Raw genomic sequence first — 13,791 nt, forward strand, 5'->3', positions numbered from 1 at the left:
TCCTTTCCACAGAAGGTTCTACCTGGAACCAAAAAGGGTTTTTACCTGGAACCAAAAAGGGTTTTACCTAGCCACCATGCTTCTACATCAGCTTGCTGTTTGGGGTTTTAGGCTGTGACATCGGCTGATGTAAAAAGGGCTTTATAAATACATTTGATTGATTGGTTCTCCTATGATGACAGCTGAAGAACCCTTTTGGAACCCATTTTTCTAAGAGTGGACAGGAAAACTTTTCATCTGAAAGTAAGGGAGTCCCTGAGTTCATTCTATGATAGAGGATTAATAGTTGCTCTGAAATGCAAGGTAAATGTTGTCCCAGCTTCAACAAGCATGCTGTCCAGAATAAATATCATAGGATAGAACATAAGCTCTGTAATACTACCCTGTTGGATAAAGTGCAACATTGATGAGCAGGGTGGAAAATAACACAAAGTGAGACATTTAGTTAATACGATAAATCTAGGTTGGCAGTCAGTCACTGCCGTGTAAATACATACTTCTGTCTTTCTTTCCATCAAATGTGCCTGTCGTTCTTAACTCAGAAGGTTAACATGAACACATTCACTCTATGTATGAGTGCTGGAAAGACATCATATTTTCACAACTGCTCCAGATCTCTTCTTCCTACCCAGTTTGAATATCATGAAAACATCAGTGTGTTATTTCCCCCTAACTTTAAGAGACTATGTCTTATTTGTGTTGTTTGTTTGCATCCTCCATATGAAACCGAGGGAAAGTGGGTACCTGCTGCATCCATATGAAACCGAGGGAAAGTGGGTACCTGCTGCAACCATATGAAACCGAGGGAAAGTGGGTACCTGCTGCATCCATATGAAACCGAGGGAAAGTGGGTACCTGCTGCATCCATATGAAACCGAGGGAAAGTGGGTACCTGCTGCATCCATTCAAATGTCACCATATTCCCTATACTCTTTTCCAAGAGTGACCATGGAAAATACATAATGAAGCATTGTAACGTCCAAAATGTCACCCTATTCTATATATAGTGTACTAAACCCAAATGGCACCCTTTTCCCTATATAGTGTACTAAACCCAAATGGCACCGTATTTCCTATATAGTGTATTAAACCCAAATGTCACCATATTCCCTATATTTTAGTGCACTATATAGGGAATAGGGTGCCATTTGGGACACCATCATTGAGTGACAGGGTACTTTGAAATGAGAAGAGGAAAATAAAAGTGGAATCTAGGACAGCTAGTGAAATAAGACAGTATACAGTTATGAAACAGTAGATCTGTTGTGTTGAGAAAAGCAAACCACCAGTGCAGGTGTATGACTCCGTACACTCCAGGGCAGGCACCGGGAGGAGCTCCATCTTAAGTCAGCTGAGAGCCCGCGCGCTGACTTGCAGCTGCCGTCGTCATAGCAGCCGCCTGAACGGCGCCGCGCCGACTGGCTTCTTGGGCTGCTGTGAATTGGATGTCGTCACAGCGCTGGCGCCAGGGAGTCGGTAGAAGTGGGAGCTTGCGGCGATGCAGGCAACTCGCAGCTACTGCAGTGTGTGTTGAGCTCTGTTGTGCCAAGCCATCATCCGATTGGGTTCAACTTGGTACAGTGGGAAAGAAATTGAGAAACTGAGCATAGCTTAACGCATTGTGAAGTAAACTCACTCCAGATGAGCTAGTGGCCACGAAACCCTGCAATTTCCCTCTATGGAAAATAATATAGACTAACAATAGCTGGAACTTGGAAATGTAATAGATGGTAAAACATCAAACTTAATTGTATCTGCGTAATTACGAGGTAGCCTACATTCGGCACATGGATGTGCCTTCATTTAGATCAGAAATACAGACTCAGATGACTTCAAAACAGATTTTCACAAGGGCCCGCCAACCTCATCTCGCAGGTAACAGAGAAGAGCATCACTTTAGTGCGCGCCTTCACATAACTTGCTCAAGAATGCGGAAAATATGGGAGGGATGTAAAATATCTACCGCATTTAAACCAATACTGTTGCTTGGGATAGTGATTGACACTTCTAGATAGCCAATTGACGTGCATTTCGCCCTGATGTGCGACAAGCCCCGTTCACGAGCCTTTATAAGAACAATTGACAGCGTGCTGACTGATTGTACACGGCGAAGACTGGCCTAAAATACCGGTTTCTTTCATGCATAATATCTTATCACACTCAACTGTCGTCATGAAAGCAATAAGTCCGGAGCGGTCTATGAGGAACAACATCTCCAACTCGTCGGAACATACCCTCGGCATCTCCCGGAGCAAGAGCCCGATGGATGACCCTCTGAGTCTGCTGTACAATATGAACGACTGCTACACAATGCTGAAGGAACTCGTGCCCAGCCTCCCACAGAACGGGAACGTCAGTAAAATTGAGATATTGCAGCATGTTATAGACTATATCTTGGACCTTCAGATTGCACTGGACTCTAGCTCGTCCCTCTCCAGCTGCCAACATCAGCAGCAGCGACTGGGACAGGGACAGGCAGCATCACCCAGGAATCCCCTAGCAACCATCAACTCAGACATCAGCCTCATCACCTTTCAGGTAAAAATAGAATCGAATAGCTTTATTTTTTCAATTAGAGCACTTCTGTTTTGGAGTGGTTCAGAAAAAGAAATAGACGAAACCATAGTAGGCTACACAGATTCTAGCGTGTTCAATTGGAATTCCTATATTTTAATAGATCCCCTAAATCCTATGACATGTATAGTTTTAATGTGGCCTAGGTAATATATGTTTATATGAGAAGAAAAAAAAAWATATGTTTATATGCTTACTTTAATTAAAGGCTTTTAGAATATATCTATTTTTTTACATTATTTCCAAGCAGTCTGCCTATTTGGCTTCTCATAAAGCTTTTGCATTTGACTATGTGCCACTGTTGGTTATTGTACACATGACAGCTTGGTGGTGAATGAATGTAGCATCAGCCCAATAGAGACCAGACCACTGCAACTGTACTAACTCAGCAATGCCAGGAGCCTCTCTCTGTAAATGGTGATATTTAACAGTGGTTGTCTTGCCTGTTTTTACAGTCAACTGACCACTTCCCCAAAGGGACAGAGACTCATGACAGCTAAACTCTCCTTCACTGACTGGGTAAGTGTTTCCTTACTGCCATTATTGTATCCATCATTTCTATTTGGAATGGTCATTTTGTTCATTAGGAGAAAACAAGCTGCTCTCAAATGGGTCCAAACTACACTGTCCCGATAGGAGAATGCTTTTTGGTTCCAGGTCCAACCCTCTGTGGAAAGATAGAACCCAAAAGGGTTCTACCTGGGACCAAAAAGGGTCCTTCAAAGGGTTCTCCTATGGGGACAGGCAAAATACTCCTTTTTAGATTCTAGATATCGCCTTTTTTTGTGTATAAAGTCATGGATACTTGGTATAAGTTGCTCTTTGAAAAGGGTAGTCTATGTGAAGTGTTATATTGTTGACTTGACTAAGATATGACATCACTGTAGATGGAATAACCTATCATGAAATAATAGTGTCTGGCTACATAAGACAGACTGGCTACTCCAGTCAGTGGTTGTGGGTTGTGAAAACTACCGGTCTGTAGATAATTTGCAGAGRGGAAAAGCAGGCGCCAGCCAGCATYATTATAGCTATAGTATAGATCCATTCCCACGTTGTACTTAGAGGTTGACAGGATGTTGCTTATTCCTCCGTTGACGCCTCCATCTGGTGCTCAGGGATTGCCCAGTATTTCAGTGTTTGCATCCCAAATAGCACCCTATTTTCTATGTAGTGCCCTAAGGGCCCTGGTTAAAAGTAGTGCACTACATATGGAATAGGGTGCCATATGAGACATACCCTCACCAGTATTTCAGTGTTTGGTTAAAGTAGAAAAAGAAGTGTCTTCTTCTCAGGCGCCAGTCTGACTGTCCAGTTCCCCGTCTGTCCTTTAGCCTTGCTTCTCTTTAAACACGACCCTCTTTTCACTTCCCAATCTCTTACAGGTGTGTTTTAAACAGGACCTCATGTTCCCCTCCAATGGCTGGCTGGATTTCCGCTTGATTTAACTTTCATTTGTCTTCCTAAAAGGAGATGTGTGTTGTTGTTTTTACTTTTTATTTATCTACTGGCCTGGCTGATATCTTTTCTTCCAACTGAAGAATGATTCCTCAACAACGATGGGAAGACAACGACAGACTGACTGAAATTACAGTATTGAAACAAGATATCTTTCCACAAGAGGATAGCCTTTTCTTTTGGAAGTGGCACATTACTACAGACAGACTAATGGTCAGTCGATGTATATAAAATGTTAAGACAAAATCATGCCTGTATAGTAGCTGATTTGTTGCAGAGAATATAAAGATGCATTTTATTGTACTGCGGCTTTCAAAGAAATGTTGTAAATTGCACTTTTATACAATAATAAAGTATATTCCTTATACTGTACATTATGTTAATATCCATATTACGTTATAATACCTGACCTATTTCAATCTTTTAAATTACTGTCACTGTACTTTCTCTTACATCAAAGGATGTTGCAACTTCCCTTTATATTGCTTTTAAATGTATCTGAATAGAGTGAGATTTATTAGGAAGACGATATCACAAGGCTCAAATCATTGCAGTTACTAATCTTATCTAGTTATCCAGGATGGTGTGCTGGCGTGCYCAGATCCATCTAGTCACTCACTGGTGGTTCTCTGTAGCACAGTTGGTAACGCATGGCACTTGCAACTCTAGGATAGTGGGTTYGATTCTCGGGATCAACCATATGTTAAACAATTTATGCACGCATGACTCTTAAGTCGCTTTGGATGAGAGCRTCTGCAAAATGGCACATAATATTACATATTATGGCACATACTATTTTTGCATGGGGGAGCACGCCTCCTGCTGGCCGACGTTAAGAAGGAACTGCTATATGAAAGTATGAGAATACTTAGTGGTTCATACGTATAAATTCTCTGTGAGAACATACAAGAGGCTAGACTGTAGAAGGTCAACAACCAGGTTTTATTTTTCAGTCAGATAATGTCTGACGGCACCATTCACTTCTTTCCCTTCATAGATAGAATATCTCGTGTTCTTCTCCCACATGGTTATCATCCGACTGGTTAAGACACCATACAACATCACAGTGCATGCAACACATAGGAGAGCACTCTGACATTGTACTGATATTTGCAAACTCATTTAGGCATGCAATGTACAGTTCATTAGGTACGCATGCAATGTACAGTTCATTAGGTACGCATGCAATGTACAGTTCATTAGGTACGCATGCAATGTACAGTTCATTAGGTACGCATGCAATGTACAGTTCATTAGGTACGCATGCAATGTACAGTTCATTAGGTACGCATGCAATGTACAGTTCATTAGGTACGCATGCAATGTACAGTTCATTAGGTACGCATGCAATGTACAGTTCATTAGGTACGCATGCAATGTACAGTTCATTAGGTACGCATGCAATGTACAGTTCATTAGGTACGCATGCAACACCAATCTTCACTGTAGCCAGATTTGTGAATCGGACGCCATTAAGTGTACATTTTATATCTGCTCAATTAAAATGTATTTAAATGGCATCGGATTCACAAATGGGGCCTCTACTATTGGCCTCTACTACGTTAAGGGAGGAGACAGGCCCTGACAACATGTAATAAACCAAATACCTTTACAACCAYTGTTCATTACAAAGCAGCATACATACAGTCCCATGTATCATATGGCGAAGAGTCAGCAACTGCATTTTGCAGCGATCAATAACTTTTTCTGAAGATTACTTCTCTATTATTGTCACATATTAGTGTCAACGTCCCTCCCTTTTATCCAACACTTTTGTTCGTGTTGGCAGGAGATGCGTCCCAAATGGCACCCTATTCCACCGATAGCGCACTACTTTGGACCAGGGCCCATAGGAAGGTAAAATAGTTAAAAGCCCTGTGGCTTTTGCAATGAGACGAATAGTTCAGTTGACTCTCCTCCATGTCATTTGCTGAGACACGACAAAAACAGATCCCACACACAATTTTGTTCATTTGGCTCACGTGTTCATATGCATTCATTCTTCATCTATACCAGGTATCTTCTCTTTTACCCAYCCACAAGCTCAATACATCACTTGTTGACACACATAGGCAGCAGCAGCTAATATTAACACTGTTGAGGCATGCTTGTAGCCTRGTCCCAGATCTGTTTGTGCTCTTGCCAGCTCCATTGCTCATTGTCAAGCCATTGGCATGACAAGGAGTTGGYGAGATGGCACAGACAGACTGACACCCAGGCTACCATGCTTGTTGTAGTGCAAAACAATAAACAGATAGTTAGTCACTGTACGTAGGTAGTTAAGTTTTCAATTATACTGCACTGTAAAAAATGGGRCGGCGCTGTTAAGTGCTTTTACTGATTGGAATGATCGAAATTTACGCTTTGGTTCATTCAATCTGTTCTATCAATTTGTCTGAAATCAAATAACGAATTCGTCAGATCAATGTGATTTTTTTATTTGAATGAAAGCTTCTAAATTGCTTTCCACACCTCATGCACATCGAATAGCGGTAGGGGCAATGTAGCGGCGGCAGCCTATCAGAAGAGTTGCCGAGGCGTGGCTTATTGGGGGGTGCGTGGCTTTCAGTTGGTTATTTTTGCCCACCCCTGAGAGTGAATGTCATTCCAGTTGAGGTGGTCTATTGTATTTGTCATCTGTAATGACACTAAAGTGCCTGATACCGTTTCTATGTGACGGTAGCCATTGCTTGGTTATGATATTGTGGTTCCTAAATGTGAAGGTCTTTAGTTTGGAAAAATTATTTTAAAACATCTTATTTTTTAGGTTGTTGATTTAAATTGCTTGTAACACAATTGAATACATTTGGATAGGTAATTCCAAAGTAAAAAGTGAACAAGACGAAAAAAATTGGTTGTATTGTCATTAAATATTTGTTGTATTTGTTATATTAAGTTTAACCAAAGGGGAAATGTAGGTTTAGTGTTGAAATAAACAGGCTACAACTTCAAATATAATGAAATATAACAGTTGGCATTGAATCATATATTTGTCATAATAATGTTGTTGTTTTTACCAGAGGTGAAGTAAATTAGGTTGATCTAAAGATAATTTGTTTTACAGTGTACGTAGCTAGCTACCTTCACCTTTAGAGAATATCAAGCCGGTTAGTAGAGGTCACTTCACTTCACTTTAGACAATACAAATACAGAGTACAACATCTCAGTGAGCTACCTTCACCAGGCTACCTCCTGTAACAGAATGTGAGGTTGCCAGATCAGCCTGGTTTAACAAGGCTATCTACTTAGTGCACACCAAGCACGAACATCATTTATTTACCCATTTAGCTAGCTACGGTACCTTGCTACGCATGCATTGTCAGATTACCACACCAAACATCTACTGACTAAGTGCTCTCCTGGGTATGAGATGGGCAGGGGGCTCACAGGATGCTCTCGCGCTCCTCTCCGAAAGTGACGGTGTCGGAGGACACGGTGGTGATCTCCGGAGGATCCCCGGGGTTCAGCCCCCTCTTCAGGTGCACCACGCGCACGTTCTCGTTGTGCGGGCCGGGCTTGGTGGTGGTACTGGTGGTGCCGGAACCCGTGGAGACGATGACCTCGCTGATGGAGGAGGAAGTAGGGGTGGAACAGGTGGTGTCGGTGGACCCCACTGGAGCCCTCTGTCCCTGGCAACGCTGCTGGTCGTTGGTGTTGTTGTTGAGGGTGGTGTTGCTGGGCGTGCGGTTGAGGTTGTAGCTCTTGGATAAGGGCCAGCTCTCTTCGGGGCTGCTGGCCAGCAGGCTGCACTGGTCCTCGGAGCAGATGGACATGCGGGCCACAGCTGAGTCCTGGAGACCACTCAGGCTGCTGGGCAGACCCCTCTTACTGGCCGCCCGGCTCTGGCTGTCCTCCTGGTCCAGCTCGATCAGGTTGGCCTGCTCCAGCTGGGACAGGTCAGCCTCCTCGTCCTGCAGGGAGTGGTTGGGCGAGCTCTCGTTGGAGCGCATGCCGGAGTCAGAAGAATCCTTCTTATCCAGCATGGCGTCAGACAGGTATTCTTTACCCTTAGCCAGAGCCAGTGAGGATGCTTTGGGGTCACCTGGCTTTTTCGCGTCCCCCAGGAGAGGAGCGTCGGAGTTCTCTGAATCCTCGTCGTCGCTGGTGAGCTTCTGGTAGGGCAGCCCGCCGGTCTTCATCTTGAGGTCGGCTGCTCCCTGGAACAGGCCGCTCCCCCGGTCACTGGACCCGGGCGCCTTGCGTCCGAGCAGGGTCTTGGAGGAGCCATGGGGGTCCTGCTTCTCGTCCTCCTCTGTGATGGGGTCCAGGGGGGCTTCGGCGGTGGTGAAGTCCGGGGCATCCACGGCGGGAAGCTTGGAGGTGCTTCTCTTGGTGGTAGCCTTGTCCTTGGTTTTGTCCTCGGAGCTGGCGGAGGTCATGAACTGGTTGGGGTGGGGCTGGACGGGCTTCTCTCCCCCGCCTCCGCCCACCTCCAGCGTGGCCATCTGGGCGATGTACTCCTGGTAGGCGTTGCGGTACTCCGACTGCTGCTTTTCCGTCAGCTTGACGATGTCGTTGGACGACTCCTGGGAGTTGAGGCTGGACATGCTGGGGGTACGGTGGGTGGGGGCCTGGGGAGGGGGACATGGAACATTGCATCTCCTAGATCTGTGGTCTAAGTACATATGAAGGCTATCATTTGGTTTACATACAGGCCAACGGCTTAATTCATGGTTCAGTACATATACAGTACTAGTGCAAAGTTTGGACACATCTACTCGTTCAAGGGTTTACCTTTATTTGACTATTTTCTACATTGTAGAATAACAGTGAAGACATCAAAACTATGAAATAACACATGGAATCATGTCATAACCAAAAAAGTGTTAAACAAAACAAAATATATTTGAGATTTGAGATTCTTCAAATAGCCACCCTTTGCCTTGACAGCTTTGCACACTCTTGGCATTCTTTCAACCAACTTCATGAGGTAGTCACCTGGAATGCATTTCAATTAACAGGAATGTCTTATTAAAAGTTAGTTTGCGCATTTGAGCCAATCAATTATGTTGTGACAAGGTAGAGGTGGTATACAGAAGATAGCCCTATTTGGTAAAAGACCAAGTYCATATTATGGCAAGAACAGCTCAAACAAGCAAAGAGAAATGGCAGTCCATCATTACTTTAAGACATGAAGGTCAGTCAATCCAGAAATCTTTAAGAAAGTTTCTTCAAGTGCAGTTGCAAAAACCATTAAGCGCTATGATGAAATTGGCTCTCATGTGGACTGCCACAGGAAAGGATGACCCAGAGTTACCTCTGCTGCAGAGGATAAGTTCATTAGAGTTACCAGCCTCAGATTGCAGCCCAAACAAATGCTTCACAGAGTTCAAGTAACARACACATCTCAACATTAACTGTTCAGAGGAGACTGAGTTAATCAGGCCTTCATGGTCAAATTTCTGCAAAGAAACCASTACTGAAAGACAACAATAAGAAGAGGAGACTTCCTTGGGCCAAGAAACACGAGCAATGAACATTAGACCGGTGGAAATCTGTCCTTCGATCTAATGAGTCCAAATTTGAGATTTTTGGTTCCAACCGCCATGTCTTTGTGAGACGCAGAGTAGGTGAACGGATGATCTCTGCATGTGTGGTTCCCACCGTGAAGCATGGAGGAGGAGGTGTGATGGTGCTTTGCTGGTGACACTGTCTGGGATTTATTTAGAATTCAAGGCACACTTAACCAGCATGGCTACCACAGCTTTCTGCAGCGAWGCGCCATCCCATCTGGTTCGCACTTAGTGGGAATAGAGTGCTGCATCAGATGACCTGGCCTGGGATGGTTTGGGATGAGATGGTTTGGGATGAGTTGGACCGCAGAGTGATGGAAAAGCAGCCAACAAGTGCTCAGCATATGTGGGAACTCCTTCAAGACAGTTGGAAAAGCATTCCTCATGAAGCTGGTTGAGAGAATGCCAACAGTCAGCAAAGTTGACATCAAGGCAAAGGGTGGCTACTTTGAGGAATCAAAAATATAAAACATATTTTGATTTGTTTAACACTTTTTTTGGTTACTACATGATTCCATATGTGTTATTTCATAGTTGTGATGTCTTCACTATTATTCTACAATGTAGAAAATAGTAAAAATTAAGAAAAACCCTTGAATGAGTAGGTGTCCAAACTTTTGACTGGTACTGTACATAGCTACACAATTCTAGTCTTTCTGTCAACGTAATATAATGACGCAACATAGACCGCTCTACAATGGAAGAGACCACCAGTCACTCACCATCCATGTGTTGTTGCTATGCCTGGGAGGCTCGTCCAGTCCCACATTGCTCAGTTCCTCAAAGCTCAGGTTGAAGCTGTACATGGGTGAGTTGGCGTCGAGGTTGGCGGCACCGGCATGGGGCGGGGCGACCTGGCGCCTCGGTTCCCCGTGGCCCACCACACTGCTGTCCACCTCGCTGGGAGCCTCCTCATGAAGCACCTGGCTCTCCACGTGACGCATCTCCAACACCTAGAGGAAGAGGAGGAAGAGGAAGAAGAAGCGAGAGAAGGCAGAAGAGTAGGAGGGAAAGGAAGAAGAGGAAGAGGAAGTAGAAGAGGAAGAGAGAAAGAAGAAAAGAAAGGAACAATGCACCGATCTCTAAATACGGCTGGGCTAAATAGTAATTACTGGGTTAAGAAGTGCTTGATAACAGCAGTGTCCAGTGTTAAAGCTATTGGTAAATCCACTACAAAACAAAATAACAGGCAAGAGGCAAAGTTAGGGTTAAACTCACAGTTCCTCTGAAGAGCTGCCAGTCTCCAAAGTTCATTTTCATTTCATTCTTCAGCTCATCAATGTTGCACTGGGTCAGAACTCTGCCATTCACATTAGCCTGAGAGACAAAGAGGAGAATGAGACAAGGATAACGAGGACGTTAATTAGAGTTAGGAGAGAGAAGCAGAGTGAGAAGACGAGAGAGGGGTTAATGGTAGAGAGAGAGAGAAGGGAGAGTTAAATGGGAGAGAGGAAGAGGGGGGTTAATGGATCATAGAGAGAGAGAGTGGATTACGGTTACATGGTTACGACTTAGAGGATGAGAGGTGGAGATTTAATTGCTTTAGCAGGGAGAGGTAGTGGGGTTAATGGTAACTAAATCGCTATGTATGTATTCACAAGAAGAATTTTTACACATTTAGAAGCGACGGAGACGAGGAAGGCGTTAATGGTGGAGAGATTAGGAGACGAGAGAGAGAGAGAGGTAATCGGCCATAGCGATGATGACGATCGAGAGAGGTTAATGGCTAGAGAGAAGAGAGACTTGCAGAGAAGGTTAATGTAGAGAAGAGAGAGAGTGCTATAGAAGTTAATGGGTAGATGAAGAGAGAGGAGACCGCTTGTATCCGAGAGAGAGAGGATCAGAAGAGAGAGAGGATAGAGAGAGAGAGCGAGGAAGAGGATGGTTAATGGTAGAGAGAGAGAGAGTGGAACGTGTATAATGGCTAGACAGAGGAAGGAGGTTAATGGTAGAGGACAGTGGAAAGTTAATGTTTAGAGAAGAGTGGAAGTTAATGGCTAAGAGAACGAAGAGAGAGAGTGGAAAGTTAAATGTCTTATAGAGATGAGAGTGGAGGTTAATGGTAGAGAGAGAAGGAGGAAGAGATAGATACGAGAAGGAGGAGACAGAGAGAGAGAGAAGGAAGAGAGAGAGATAGGGATTAATGGATCTAACTTAGGGCGAAGGAGGAGTGGAGGGTAATGGTAGAGAGATGAGGAGTGAGGTTAATGGTTTAAGAGAGAGACGGAGTCGTTAATGGTAGAGAGAGAGAAGGATTAATGGTAGAGAGGCGACGAAAGAGCGAAGGCGAGAGTGAGAGAGAAAGAGAAGAGAGAGGAAGAGTGGAGATTAAGGTGCCGCACACATATGAGAGGTAGGCGAGTCAGAGAGTTGAAGTTAATAGTAGGCGAGAGAGAGAGGAGGGTTAATGGTTAGGAGAGATATGAGGTAATGGATTTGTGATAGAGACGAGAGGAGGAAGTTAATGGTTAGAGAAAAGAGAGTGGAAGTTAATGGCTACGATAGAGAGAAAGAGAGGAGGTTAAATGGCTTAGAGCGATCGAAAGCTAGAGAGAGTGGAGGTAATGGTATATTTAGGAGAGAGAGACAGGGAGGTGGGAAGTTAAGGGAGAAAAAGGGAAGAGAGTGGAGGTTAAATTGGCCTAGAGAGAGAAGGTGAGGTTAATGGATTAGACGAGAGAGAAGAGAGAAGGTGGAGGTTAATGGTCTTAAAGAGAGAGAAGAAGGTTAATGGCAGGTCGTTATGAGCGAGAGAGAGGAGGTAATGGGTTCACTAGAGCTGAAGAGAAGATGGAAGTTAATGCTAGAGAGAGAGGGAGGTTAATGGTAGATCGAGACGACGAGAGTGGAGGTTAATGGACTGGAGGAGATGAGAGCAGTGAGGTTAATGTGGGCCGTTGAGGTATTGTACGAGAGGTGATCGGAGGTTTCATGGCTAGACGAGAGAGAGAGAGTGTTATGCGTAGAGAGAGAGTAGGTTAGGTAGGAAGTGGAAGAGCTGGTAGAGAGAGAGAGTGGAGCGTAAATGGTAACTAGTAGACGATGAATAACGGTAGTGAGAGCGTGGAGAATGGAGAGATAAGGAGAATGAGAGCGTGGAGGTTAATGTAGAGAGAGAGAGAGAGTGGAGGTTAATGGTAGAGGAGGAGGAGGTTAATGGTTGAGAGAGAGTAGAGTGGAGTTAATGGTAGAGAGAGATGAGAGTTTAATGGTAGAGAGAGAGAGGAGGTAATGGTAGAGCGAGAAAGAGGAGGTTAAGTGGAGAGAGAGAGAGAGTAGAGGTTAATGGTAGCGAGAGAGAGAGAGGAGGTTAATGGTAGGGAGAGGGGAGGAATGGTTTAGAAGAATGAGAAGAGGGCGGAGGTTAATGGTAGAGAGAGAGAAGTGGAGTGTTAATGGTAGAGAGATGAGAGAGAGGAAGTTATATGGTAGAGAGCAGAGAGCAGGTTAAAGCTGTAGAGAGAGAGAGCTAGAGAGTGAGAGTGTTAATGAGTACGACGAGAGAGAGGATAGGAGAGGAGTAAGTGGAAGTAATGGAGAAGAGAGAGGAAGTTAAATGGATAGGCAGACGAAGAGTTTTAATGGGTAGAGGAGAGAAGATGTAAGGGAGAGAGAGAGGAGGTTAAATGCGTAGAGAGAGAGAGGTTCAATAGGGTAAGAAGAGCAGAGGAGGTTTAATGCGTAGAGAATCTCTCTCTTTGCTCACCTTGCTTAATTGGTGGCAGTGTACTGGGCCAGCATGCTCTGGTCGATACCCTCGATCTGTTTGACACGTTCACACACTGTGTCTGTGTTCATGGAGCTCAGGAGGATGGCCGGGGTCCCCGACACCACCGAGGCTGAACCCTGACACACACAACCAGGTCCAGAACACACCGTCAACGACCAGATAGAGGAGTCAACCAACAGGTAAAACATGGCATATTGGTAAATACAGTATGGCTACATTTGATGGAGGTCAAGATTACATTTCTCAAAGTTATCATGTGCTGTACTYATCAATAGTAACCCTCTGCCCATTTGAGTAGAAATGCAGTGATACAAAATATAATAGAATTGGAATTCCATGCTGAAACACTGTTGAAATCTGCAAAGGTAACACAGGAAGGCCCAGTGAAAGGGGAGAGCAACATGAGAAGAACGTAGGCGGCATAAAGCATCAGTAGGTATGAGAAAACTACAATATGATTTCATCTACAATGGGTTGTGGATGAGAGTGGAGCTATCCTGAGGGTGAGTACAATAT

General features: G+C 44.3%; 2 protein-coding genes across 2 annotated transcripts in view; one reads left to right on the forward strand and one right to left on the reverse strand.

Moving 5' to 3' along the window:
- Window positions 1-2,047: 2,047 nt before the first annotated feature.
- On the forward strand, window positions 2,048-4,404 carry LOC111954186 (DNA-binding protein inhibitor ID-2). Its single transcript, XM_023973712.2, has 3 exons — window positions 2,048-2,538; window positions 3,030-3,093; window positions 3,960-4,404. The coding sequence occupies exons 1-2, from the start codon at window positions 2,140-2,142 to the stop codon at window positions 3,072-3,074; spliced, it is 444 nt and encodes a 147-aa protein (XP_023829480.1). The 5' UTR covers window positions 2,048-2,139; the 3' UTR covers window positions 3,075-3,093; window positions 3,960-4,404.
- Window positions 4,405-4,955: 551 nt separating this feature from the next.
- The window catches only part of LOC111954185 (kinase D-interacting substrate of 220 kDa B-like), a 52,505-nt gene continuing 43,669 nt past the window's right edge, over window positions 4,956-13,791 (reverse strand). The window contains 3 exon segments of the mRNA XM_070435937.1: window positions 4,956-8,603; window positions 10,268-10,498; window positions 10,764-10,862. Coding sequence (XP_070292038.1) covers window positions 7,416-8,603; window positions 10,268-10,498; window positions 10,764-10,862 — 1,518 coding nt within the window. The 3' untranslated portion in view covers window positions 4,956-7,415.

This window comes from Salvelinus sp. IW2-2015, linkage group LG28, assembly GCF_002910315.2.
Source record: "Salvelinus sp. IW2-2015 linkage group LG28, ASM291031v2, whole genome shotgun sequence".
Lineage (NCBI taxonomy): Eukaryota > Metazoa > Chordata > Actinopteri > Salmoniformes > Salmonidae > Salvelinus > Salvelinus sp. IW2-2015.

Excerpts from the sequence above, each read along its gene's own strand:
- LOC111954186 (XM_023973712.2), top strand. The coding sequence starts at position 2,140 with ATGCATAATATCTTATCACACTCAACTGTCGTCATGAAAGCAATAAGT. Across the intron at positions 2,539-3,029 it reads TCAGCCTCATCACCTTTCAG|TCAACTGACCACTTCCCCAA; the intron begins GTAAAAATAGAA and ends CTGTTTTTACAG.